The sequence below is a fragment of the Elephantulus edwardii genome, unplaced genomic scaffold, assembly GCF_000299155.1.
Source record: "Elephantulus edwardii isolate Elephantulus edwardi_28Jun2011 unplaced genomic scaffold, EleEdw1.0 scaffold00325, whole genome shotgun sequence".
NCBI lineage: Eukaryota > Metazoa > Chordata > Mammalia > Macroscelidea > Macroscelididae > Elephantulus > Elephantulus edwardii.
The window spans coordinates 2,045,361-2,058,415 of record NW_006400075.1 but is presented as its reverse complement, the minus strand read 5'-3'; the positions used below and the strand labels follow the sequence as shown (position 1 = coordinate 2,058,415).

The 13,055-nt window shown below is 44.9% G+C and overlaps 1 protein-coding gene across 1 annotated transcript in view; it reads right to left on the bottom strand.

Annotated features, from left to right (window-relative positions):
• The window catches only part of GGT5 (gamma-glutamyltransferase 5), a 27,983-nt gene extending 14,937 nt beyond the window's left edge, over window positions 1–13,046 (bottom strand). The window contains 1 exon segment of the mRNA XM_006901418.1: window positions 12,874–13,046. Coding sequence (XP_006901480.1) covers window positions 12,874–13,046 — 173 coding nt within the window.
• Window positions 13,047–13,055: the final 9 nt, after the last annotated feature.

Below are 13,055 nucleotides of genomic sequence, written 5' to 3'. Positions count from 1 at the left end.
ACAATCCCCCCGCACCCCTCCCACCGCCCCCATTACACTCCACTATGCACCCTTAATCCTGCACTCTTGTGATAACTATAATACCCTATCATATATCGCTTTTTAATTATTCTCTCCCTCATCTGTTTCAATGCAGTATACATAATTTATCCAATTTTTCTCAGTCTTACCCCAACCCTGATATCAGTCCCATTCTACAACAGTGGTACCATGCAGTATTTGTCCTTTTGTGATTGAGATATTTCACTCAGTATAATGTCCTCCAGGGTCACCCATTTTGAATAATATTGCACGACTTCCTTGTTTTTCAATGCAGCACTGTATTTCATTGTGTGAATATACCACAGCTTCTCTATCCATTTGTTTGTTGATGGGAAAACTAGGCATATTTCTTTAGGATACATATCTAGTAGTGGAATTGCTTGATCAAATGGCTTTTCTATTCTCAGCTAAGAAAAGCATTTTAAAATCCTTGTGTATCTGGGAATGAAAAAGTGCACTATTAAATTAATCATAAAACAAGGAAGCTACAGCAAAGGAAGTGAGAGAACATTTATGACTGTGATGAAAACAAAGCCTCAACCAGTCGCTATGTGGTCACTCGGCTCACAATGACCCTGTGAGTGTCCAAGAGGAGCTGGGCCCCTGAGGCTGCTTTGGTTAGGTCACTAGACCTTCCTTCAGAGGTGCCTCCAGCGGAACTCAAACCTTCAACCTTTCATTTATCAGCGGAGCGCGTGGGCTGTCTGCATCACTCAGGGGTCACTGTCATGAAAATGCCACCTATTGGAGTACGTGGAGGAAAGGCCCACAGCATGGAGACTAAGAAAGCCTGGTGAGAGGAACTCAAGACGATGAAAGGAATGAAGGGCTGTCCTGGTGATGGTTTGGAAGACTCAGCACCATCAAGATGTCAACAATACTCAAAGCAGTCCATGGATCCAACACAATTCAGACCAAAACACCGACAGAAATGTGGGAGAACTCCAATCCTCAATTTTATATGGAATAGCAAAAGGCCCTGAATAGCTAAAACAATGCTGAAGGCAAACCATAAAGTAGGAGAGGACTCCTGATTCTTGGTCCATGTACAGGGCTCACATGAGCACAATTAATTGTTTGGGATTCCCATTCTTCTCAATATTATCAATAATTTGCTGTGGTCTACACCGTTAAATGCTTTTACATAGTCAATAAAGCACAAGTAAACATTTTGGTAGTATTCTCTGCTTTTAGTAAAGATCCATCTGACATCAGCAATGATATCTCTTGTGCATGGCCATGTCTGAATCCAGCTTGAGTCTCTGGCAGTTTCTGTTGATTTTCTATCTGTTTTTTAAACTTGTTATCAGTTTTTTAATAATCTTTAGCAAGATTTTATTTGCATGTGTATATTAATGATATTCTATAATTTATACATTCTGCTGGATCACTTTTTCTTTGGAGAACAAGTATTTTCATATTTATGAAATATCTTTCATATTTGGCCAGGTAGCTGTCTTCCATATTTGTTTGCGTAGACTAGAGAGCAGGTACAAAGCTGTATCTGTTTCCTGAAACACCTCAACCAATATTCCATTGGCTCCTGGGGCCTTATTTTTTGCTAATGCCTTCAGTGCAGTTTGGATATCTTCCTTCAGAATTCTTGGCTCTTGATCATATGTTACTCCCTGAAATGGTTTGGTTTGAGCAAGTCTTTTTGGTACAGTGTTCAGTGTATTCCTTCCATCTTCTCTTGATCCTTCTCACATCAGCCAATATTTTGCTTGTAGAATACTTGAGAATTGCAGCTCAAGGCTTGAATTTGTTCTTCAGTTCTTTCAGTTGAATTGAGATGGACTGGTATTAACCATTTTTAAATCTTTTTTTAATGAACATTTACAGAGATTTTGGATTTCCATTCATTCATTGGCAATTATATGATTTACTATACTAGAAAGGAAAAATTGAATTATAATGTTATTGCATTCTGTGTCAAAAAGATTTCAAGATATTTCCTGAAGTGATAGGATACTATTCATATACACACAAGGAAGACCTATTAATACAACTATTATTCAAATATACACACAAACTACTAAAACAAGAAATGAAGACACTAAAAGAATTTCTACTAATGTTAAGAAGCTACACTGCAATCCAAAAGGCACACAGTTCAAATCCATTAGCCGTTCCACATAAGAAGGATGGGCAATCTTCTCCCACGTGATTTACTGCCTCTGAAAACCCACTGGAGGGTCAGCTGTGTGTCAGTTCTGACTCAGTGGCACATGATAGCAAGTCAACTTTTGCAGTCTGAAACTGATTAAAGATACACTGGTGACTGGAACACAAAAGCTGGAAGCAAAGAAGAAGGAATGGCAGCTGGAAAGTATGACCTTGGTGACAGAAATTAGGTTGGAGATTGAATGATAAAAGTATATATAATCAATGATTTATTGATTGCAATTGTTGTTGTTGTAGTTAAGTGCCGTAGAGTCGCAGGCGACTCATAGCGACCCTGCGAAGGAGAGTCCTTGACGCTTGGGTGCCTTTCATCCTCTCTCCAAGTTCATAGGGTTTCCGGAGGCAAGCTATTATGGAAGTGGACGCCACTCCTCCTTCCACACTTGTTCAATCGGGGAGCTCCACCCCACTCTCAGTCCGCATTGTAGCCAACCATTAACGCATTTGACACATCCGTGTCACAGTGTTCAGCCTCACAGCAACCACAAGTGACCGCTGTACGGCAACTTGTACACCAGGGCTATACGACCTAGAGGAATGTCTGAACAAAAACAATGAAAGACTGTCCTGAGGGCTGCGAACTAAAAGTCACCCACCTTTGGCTTGGTAGCATCGCTTTCTGTCCACTGGGCCAGCTGGCCCATCTTTCTCAGTCTTCCCCCAACCCCAAAGTCAGTCCCATTTTACAACAGTGGCACTATGCAATATTTGTCCTTTTGTGACTGAGATATTTCACTCAGCATAATGTCCTCCAGGGTCACCCATTTTGAATAATATTCTATGAGTTCCTTGTTTTTCAATGCAGCATAGTATTCCATTGTGTGCATATACCACAGCTTCTCTATCCATTCGTTTATTGATGGGCACTGAGGAGGTTGTTTCCAACTCTTTGCTATTGTGAACAAAGCTGCAATAAACATGGGTGTGCATATATCTATCTGCTTGGATGCCAGTTATGGCCTCTTTGGGGTATATTCCCAGTAGTGGAATTGCTGGGTCAAATGATATTTCTATTTCCAACTATTTGAGAAAGCGCCATACTGCCTTCCATAGTGGTTGCACCATTTTACACTCCCACCAACAGTGAATAAGGGTTCCAGTTTCTCCACAACCTCTCCAGCATTTGTTGTTTGCTGTTGTCTTAAATTTTGCTATTTTTACCAGGGTGAGATGATATCTCATGGTTGTTTTGCAAATACTTTAAAAAACAACAACCCATAACCCATAAATGGGCCTCTTCTCTATATTTCCTTTCAAGGAGGAGATCCTTTCTTTTGGGGATGTAACTTTCCAATAAATCTATCTTTACAAAAAACAACAACCAAGCAACCCCAAAATAGTGAATATACACATGGACTTCACCTGACAGACTATTTAGGAATCACATTGACCTCATCTGTGGAAAAAGTCTATAGAGAAGCCCATTATCAGTCATCAAAACAAGATGAGGAAACAGACCAGCTACTTATCTGCAAATTAAAATCAAAGGTCAAGAAAATGAAAACAAGCCCACAAGATCTAAAAACACAACCTGAGTCTATCTCAATTGAATTTAAAAAATCTCAAGAATTGACATGCATTGAACATTAAGACCAGATGAGTTATGGGATGACATCAAGGACATTGTCCAATGGTCAATTCATGAAGAAAGCAAAAGATTACTACAAAGACAAAGAAGAAAGAAAAGACTAAAACAGATGTCAGAGGAGATTCTGAAACTTCCACTAGAATAACAAGTAGGCAAAATGAAAGAAGGCTGGAATAATAGAGCTGAACAGGATATTTCAAAGGGCAGCTCGAGATGACAAAGTATTACAACAAAATGTACAAAGAGCTGGAGCTTTGTTCACAATAGCAAGGAGTTGGAAACAACCTAAGTGCCCATCAACAAACGAATGGCTAGAGAAGCTGTGGTATATTCGCACAATGGAATACTATGCTGCATTAAAAAACAAGGCACTCATGCAGTATTATTCAAAATGGTTGACTCTGGAGAACATTATGCTGAGTGAAACATCCCAGTCACAAAAGGACAAATATTACTTGATGCCACTGTTGTAGAATGGGACTAACCTCAGGGTTGGGGAAAGACTGAGTAAGATGTGTTCAATAATGTATACTGCACTGAAACAGAGGAGGGAGAAAACTGTTTAAAAGAGATATGTGACTAGGTATTTCTGTCATCACAGGAGTCTAGAGCGAGGGCTACATGGTGGAGGGGACCTGGGGGAGGGTTTGTAAAACAATGAAAGAATCTTTTCTTTTACTTTTCCATAATTTTTGACTCATGTACTTAAAACTTGTTTGTTAAATTTGTGTCTTCTAGGTTGCAACACCCCCATGATACATCTTCAAGGATATGAACATGTAGGGCCAAGCACAATCAATAAGAGTGCATCTAAATTCCAAAATCAATCTCCATAATAGTCTATGTGTAAAAAAAAAAAAATAGTCTATGTGTTTCCTACTGCCAAAGGTGCCCTTTAGAGTAGTGAGAGAAGATCTTCACCCTGAAACCCACAGCGTCCCTTTTCAGCAGGAAGTAGCTAAGAGAATATCTCCTTTTCCTTATGAATCAGGGTGAAGTCTCTCTCAGGGAGGAGTGATAGGGAATGGCAAAGGATACACCGACAAAGGAGATTAATCAGAACTGACTTTGACAAGCACTGTGGCAATAGGACAATTAAAACAGACATTCGGATGGCGGGGAAGAAGAACAAACTGGGGAGGAGGGTAGAGAGAATGGTGCAGCAATGAAGGAATGAAAACCCAAAATCCCTGTAAATGTTCATTAAAACTAATAAAATTTAATAATAAATTAAAAAAAAAACAAGAGAAAAGAAATGCTCGACACTTCTCAAGTTGAAAGAACAAGATTTATGTATACAGGATCAAGCAGTCAGGGGCCTCTTCAAATTACTGAAGAGCAATGATGTCAGTTTGAAGACTAAGGCGTGCCTGATTTGGGCCATGGTCTCCTCAGTCACTTGCTTTGCATGTGAAAGCTAAATAATAAATAAGGATGACAGAAGAAGAATCAATGCCTCTGAGCTGTGGTGTTGGAGAAGAGTGTGGAATATCCCATGGATGGCCAAAAGAACATCCAGATATGTCTTGGAGAAGGCACAGCTAGGGTGCTCCTTGGAGGTGAGGATGGACAAATTGTGCCTCACACACTTTGGGCATGTCGTCAGGAGGGGCTATTCCTTAGAGAGGGACACTTGTCTAGTGCTGTTATAACAGAGATACCACAAGTAGATATTTCCTTAGAGCTGTTAGAGACACCACAAGTGGGCAGTTCTTGAGTGCTGTTATATCTCAGATACCACAAGTGGACACTTCTTATGTGCTGTTATAACTCAGATATTGCAAGTGGACACTTCTTCACTGTTGTTATAACACAGACACCACAAGTGGGCACTTCTCTTGTGCTACTGTTGTTGTTAGGTGCCGTCGTCAAGTACAACTCATAGTGACCCTGTTAACAAAAGATCTGAACCCTGTCCTGTCCTGTGCCATCCTCACACTTCCTGACACACAAGAGCCCATTGCAGCAGTCACCGTGTCAATCTACCTAGTTAAGGGTCTTCCTCTCCTTCGCTGACCCTTTACCCTTCCCAAGAAATACCATCTCCTAACAATACGTCCAAAGTATGTGAGGCAAAGCCTCATCATTCTTGCCTTCAAAGGGTACTCCAGCTGCACCCTCTCCAAAACATTTGTTCTCATGGCTATCCACGAGATGGATGTTCAGTGCTCTTCTCCAACACCCCAGCTCAAGTTCTTTTTCTGTCATCCTTATGCATTGTCCAGGTCTCAGATGCATAGCTAGTAATTAGAAAGACTATGGCCTGAATGAGACTCACCTTAGTCCTCAAATTGACATCACTACTCCTCAATAATTTGGAAAGGTCTCTAACTGAAGATTTTCTCAGTGCATTGTGTCTCTTTATTTCCTTACTGCTCATACCAAGGGTGTTAATTGTGGATCCAAGCAAGATGAAGCTGTTGACAGTTTCACTCTCCACTCCATCCATCATGATCATCTTAAAAATAGGTTTGAAGCATTGGACACCAATGATAGAAGACCAGATGAATTGTGGGATGATATCAAAGGTACCACCCATGAAGAAAGCAAAAAGTCATTACAAAAACAGAGGAGAACGGCTCTAGTGGCCTAGTGGCAAGAAACTGAACTGCAATCCCAGAGGTATGCAGTTCGAATCCACCAGATGCTCCGCTGGCGAAGGAGGGGCAATCTCCTCCTGTACCAGTCAGATTCTATTTGATGGCACACACACAAAAATAATAAAATAAAATAAAATAAAAAACAGAGGAGAAAAAAATAAAAATGGATGGCAGAAGAGACTCTAAAGATTTCACTAGAGTGTCAAGAAGCCAAATCTAAAGGAAAACATGTCAAAGTGAAAGAGCTGCAAATGATTTCAAAGGGCAGCTCGGAGGACAAAGCAAAGTATTATAATGGAACGTGCAGAGTGCTGGAATTGGAGAATAAGAAGGGAAGAACTCGCTCTGCATTTCTCAAGTTGAAAGAACTGAAAAACAAATTTAAGCCTCGTGTCGCAATGTTGAAAGATGCTATGGGCAATATACTGAATGACCCAGAAAGTGTCAAAAGAAAATGGAGTGGGAAGCTTGTACTATTAGAACAGAGATACCACAAGAGGACACTTTTCTAGGGTTATTTTCAAGAGGACACAAGTGAGTACCTCTCTAGTGCTGCTATAACACGGAGACCTCAGCAGACAACTTTAACAAAGAGCTTTGTTCTCTCACAGTTTTTAACACCCTATGTCTAAACTTGGGGTGTCAGTCCTGGGAGATGGTTTTCTCTGTGTCTGACCCTCAACATTTCCCCATGTGGAAACCTGGGTCCAAAGGCCGGGCTCTGTGCCCCACTCTTTTGTTCTGGCCTAACGCAGGCTGCTCCTCTCTGTCTACCTTTCTCTCCTGCCATCTCTTTAAGATAGGTGTGAAGGTCACGCCCCAGGTGAACCTTCTCCTCACACCGGGACTATGAGCTCATTGAGAGTGTTGCATCTCCCCTTGGACTGGTCTGCTGGCTTCTCAGATGGCATCGCTGGGAATGCTACATCCTTTCATTGTTATTGTCATTGATGATTGTCAAGGCTTGGATCAGGCGCACCTTAGTCTTTAAACTGACATCTTTGCCCAACTGCCTCTAATCCAGCGTCATTAACATCACAGAGGTTAAATAAAGACAAATATTTCAGAACTAGAGGCCATATTGGAAGGACAAAAGAGCAGGATTGAAGAAAGGGGACAATGGAAAAGATCAAAGAGTGCATGTCCAGCAGAAGGTGGGCATGTGTCACCAGTCAGGCCAGGGCTTCTGCTCGTCTGAGAGCAGGCAAGCCCTCACAGTGCGATGTGGATGGTGGATAGCACCTCTTCCCACCTAGAAGGTGTTATATGGGAGGCCAGCCTGCGAATGAAAGAAGCAGGTCAAAGCAGATGCTATCATCACGGTGTAAAATGCATAAAAAGCTGCATGATCTCATAACATCCTGAGCATCACAGCTCCACCACGTTCACACATATTTTGAGGACACACAACCGACTCCAGGACAGGAATTTAGGGGTCTAGGAAGGGTGGATGGTGCTGGAGAGCTCCAAGCCCTGAGACTCTCAAACCCACTGAAATAAGGATATTGTCCAGATGGGGCCTGGGTTGAGATGCTGCCCAGAACAGAAGGATACGGGACAGAGCAGAGAGGAAGGAGAAAGGCATGGAGAAAGCGGAGATGGATCATGGCCTGGCCAGGCCACACAGGGGACGTCCCAGTGCAAATACTCCAAGCAACTCCTTATATCATCATGGGGAAAGATAACAAGGAGTAGAACAAAGTTTCCTCAGATAAGGAAGGTGTGCTGGAGAGATGCGGCTACACAAGGAACAGCTGTGCCAGGCATTCCAGACCCCGTGAAGAGGAGCCACGTGTCACAGATTCACAACACAAAACAATCACAGTGATGATTGACCACACACTGGTGAGTCGACTGGGGAAGGTAGGGAGGTCGGGCTGCAAGCAGGGGCCTCCGGGGTGGTAGGCAGAGAAGCAGCAGAGGAAGAAAGCCACCTTTCTCCACAGTGAAGAAGGATGAAAACAGATGCCACAAGACAAAACATGGCGAAATTTCACATGACCTCAAAGTACCAACCCCCATTCTAGTAAGTTGAACAGGAGCAAATGAGCACACCGCCAGCATGGTGTCTGTCCCCTGGTGGGAGGCGACAGGAAGAACACAAGGCCTCTGTTCACATTCTCACCCCTACAATTACGGGCTTTATTAGGGAAGTAACAGGAATATGGCTGTTCCTTTTCTCCACACCTATCCAATCTGTATGCTGAGCAAATCATTCACAAAGCCAGACTCTAAGAAGAATGTGGCATCAGGATTAAAGGACTTATCAACCAGAGGGACTATTCCTTGGAGAGGGACATGATGCTTGGAAGGATGCAGGGACGGCAAGGGAGAGGAAGATCCTCAACCGGGTGGATTGACATGGTGACCTCTGTCCTGAGGAGACGCGGGGGACGCAGACTGCTGACCTGTTCCTTGGCAGCTGAGGGTTTAATCACTGTGTCCTCAAGCTCCTTGTCACAAGAGGGCAATATCCTATCCCTATCTCATCATTCGTTTCTCAAAATGTAGACATCAAATACAATAGGAACCTAAGTTCAAAAGTTGTTATTAAGGAGCTCTGGTGGCCTAGTGGCAAGAAGCTAAACTGCAATCATAGATGTATGCAGTTTGAATCCACCAGATTCTCTGCTGGAGAAGAAGGGACATCTGTACCAGTCACACACAAAACATAATAAAATAATAATAATTTTTTAAAAAGTTGTTGTTGAGGAAGCTCCGGTGGCCTAGGGGCAAGAAGCTGCAACTCTACAGTACCCAACAACAAGCCACGAGAACTCCCTAATCAAAACCCTCACAAACCCAAAATTTGATTCTTTAAAAAAACAACCCACCCTTGAGAAAACACAAGTGATTAAGAAGAAAGAGAAAACACGAGTTCGTTCCAGCTATCAGGAATTGACCCCAGAACAACTGGATACCAGTCAACCTGACAATTTGCTTAAAACAAACAAGTTCTTTGAGATGAACTTAGCAAAACTGACACAAGAAATAGAAACTGGATCATTTCATCAGCAGCTAAATAAACAGAGGCCACTAAAGCCGGGAAATCTCCTCCCACGCAACAGCTTCAGAAACCTGCTGGAGGCTCAGTGGACAGTTGGCTCCACAGCCACAGCAGTGAGGAGGAAATAGAAAATTTCTTTATGTTTTGTGTGGTGATGAAGGAAAAAGTTCAGGCTGCTCTGAAGGAATTGGCAAAAAAACAAGGCCCCAGGAATAGATGGTATACCAATAGACATATTTCAACAAACAGATGCTGCCCTGGATGTGCTCACCAAGTTGTGCTAAGAAATCTGGAGGACAGCCAGCTGGCCAACTGACTGGAAGAGATCTATATTCGTTGCCATTCCAAAGAAAGGTGACCCGACAGAATGCAGAAATTATCAAACAATATCATTAACATTACCTGCAAGCAAGATTCTGCTGAAAATTATTCAAAACCAACTAGAACAGCACATCAATAGAGAACTGCCAGATATTATAGACAATGTTAGATGGATCTTGGCTGAAAACAGGGAGAACCAGAGGAATGTCTATCTGTGTTTCCTTGACTATGCAAAGGCATTTGACTAAATGGATCTCAACAAACTGTGGCTGACTCTGAGAAGAATGGGAATCCCAGAACAACACTTGATTGTGCTTATGCAGAACTTATACTTGGACCAGGAGACAGTCATCAGAACAGAGCAAGGAAACACTGCATGGTTCAAAATCAGAAAGGGTGTATGCCAAGCATGTGTCTTATCTTCATACCTTCTTAATCTATATGTGGAACAGATCATTTGGAAGGATGGGCTCTATAAGGAGGAATATAGCTTCAGGATTGGAGGAAGATTCATTAACAGCCTACATTATGCAGATGACACAATCTTGCTTGCCTAAACTGAGGAGAGCCTGACACATTTGCTGCAGAAGGTCAAGGTCTTAAACTTAATATCAAGAAAACAAAGATTCTCACCACTGGGCCATTAGGCAGCATCATGATAGACAGTGAAGAGATTGGGAATGTTAACAGCTTTAGTTTGCTTGGCTCCATAATCAACACTCTTGGTACCAGAAGTCAAGAAATCAAAAGACAAACTGCACTGGGGAAAATCTGCTGTCTGGGACCTCTCCAGAGTACTGAAGATCAATGATCTCAGTCTGGAGACTAAGGTGTGCCTGATCCAGGCCATGGTCTTCACAATTACTTGCTGTGCATCAGAAAGCTAGACAATGACTAGGGATGATAGGAGAATTGATGCCTCTGAGCTATGGTGCTGGAGAAGAGTATTAAATATACCATGGACTGCTAGAAGAACAAACAGGTTCATCCCAGAGAGAATGAAAAGAGGCTGCTCTTTGGAGTAAAGGATTCTGAAGCTTTGTCTGACATACTTAGGGCATGTTACAAGGAGGGACCAATCCTTGGAGAGGGATATCATGCTTGGGAAGGTGGAGGGACAGTGCAAGAGAGGAAGACCCTTGATGAGATGGACTGACTCAGTGATTAGGGTAATGCAGGCAGGTGTGTGTCAGAGACAATACGGTTGGCTCAGTATAGATCAGGGTCCAGACCTAAGCCATAACAACAACACCCACACTCCCCTTCAGGTTCATAAGCTTTGTTGGGAAGCTCTTCTAAATAAAATTTTTTAAAAAATGCACAAGAGCTCTTTTTATGAGGTCGAACCTTGATCTCAGAGTCTGATAAGGATGTTCCATGAAAGGATAGTGGACAGATCACTATTTCTCCTAAAGTCAAAGTCCTGAACAAAATCTTAGCAGACAGACTGCCTCCAGTGCGATCCCCAAGTGGTAGTGAGTCACTAGCAAGTGGGGCTTGTTCCAGGCGGAGAAATTATCTTGTAGTCCCTATAAGGCAGAGAAATCATGTGAAGTGCATGCTGAGGGAAAAAAGGGCCCCAAGCTCAGAGAAGGGGTGGGGCCAGCCTCAACAGCTGGTGTGACATTGCTCCTTGTGTCCCCAAACAAGGCAGGGTGGCATCAATGTGCTGTCCAATACACTGGCCCCCAAGGAGCCTTGTGGTGGTGGCTGTGTCCCTAAATAGTGGAGTAGTGCCAGTCGATGGAGCAAAAACACACGTGTGCCAACCAAATCCAAACAGGGCTCAGTGCTAGTGCTGGTGCTGGCTGTTGTCTCTCTCCCTGAACAACAGCACTGAGAACAATCACCTCTGTCCCCAAGGAACCTCAGGCAGTGTCACCACCTTGAGCCCTCAGGAGAAGCACAGGCATCTCTGACAAATTGGCCTGGGGCTAGAGGGCCAGAGGCCTAGGTAGGGCTGGGAGAGGGAAGAGGGTGAGGTCAAGATCACCCCTAATCCTTAGAGCCCTCCCCAGAGTTGGCCCTGGCCTGAGGTCTAAACTGTGGTGGCAATGACTGAGTCTGAGTGGCTGTTGTGACAGAGCCTTTCACAGCCACCCTTCCCAGGAGAAGGGGACATGTGCCCATTTCACAGATGAGGAATTGGAGGCTCACATGTGCACACTGGCTGTGTAGCCCTAGGGGACTAAAGCACTCTCTCAGCCCTCAGTCTTCCCTGTCAGTTCCCTCCACTCACCTCCCCCAGGGCAGGGGGTGGGGTACCCTCTCTTCAGTCCTGCAAAGTCTTTCCCCTGCAGGACTGTAAAAGATCCCCTTGGAGTCTGCAGGCCTGGAGACCACTGTCGCCTGCCCCCCACCCAGTGACATCAGGCAACTCCTGTGGGAAGACCCTAACCTCCTCAGAGCCAGTGGCACCTGAAGGACAGGAGGTTCCCTGAGTGACCACTGCAGGCACACAGTCCCGGTCCTGGAGTTCATGCCATCTCCTGGGGTGACAGGCTGAGGAAGGGACTGCAGATGGCCTGACGCTGAGGGGTGGGAGGAGCGGGGATGCTGGACAAAGGCACAGCCCAAGAGGGAGGCTGTGGAGGGCCAGCCCCCCGGCCCCACATAGGCTGTGTCCTGGTGACAAAATGTCTCTGATCCTCACAGTGGCTTCTGAGGCACATATTCCAGGAAACCTGCTGACAGCAGTGTTGAGGAAGTGGGGTGGGGGTTGGGGTAAGGGCCGGTGGGGGTGGGGGTGCGTGCTCACGCACAGGGAGGGGCAAGAGCCCCCTGGGGCTGGGCTTCCAGGAAGAGGGTGGAAACCGCCTGCTTCGCCCCCACCCCGACCCCAGTGTCACACAGTTGCTCCGCCCCCCAAGTCAGGCCCCAGCCCTCAAGTACCAGGGGGAGGGTGCTAGCATGGTGCCGGAGGCTCCTCCAGATGGAGCTGGGGATGTGGCAGGGGTCCCCACATTCAGTCAGTCCCCTGTATCCTCATCCAGGGATTGGGCCACGGGGCCGGCTGGGTGTCGGGAGGCCGTCCCGTCCTTGCTCCTCTGCCCGCACCTCCTGGTCCCTAGGTTCCTGCTCACGCTGCCCGTTCCCAGTGCAGTTCTGTGGAGCGTCCACACCCCACTCACCGGCCGATGTCCGAGCAAACCTTGGAGTCGGCAGCGACAGCTGCGTGAGCAAAGGCTCTGGGGCCGCAAGGGGCATGGCGGCGGGAAAGGACCACAGCCAGCACGATGATGGCCAGGGCCAGGCCCAGCGCCAGCAGCACCAGGCTGACTATGGTCCCATGACTTCGTGCCATGGCCCTGAG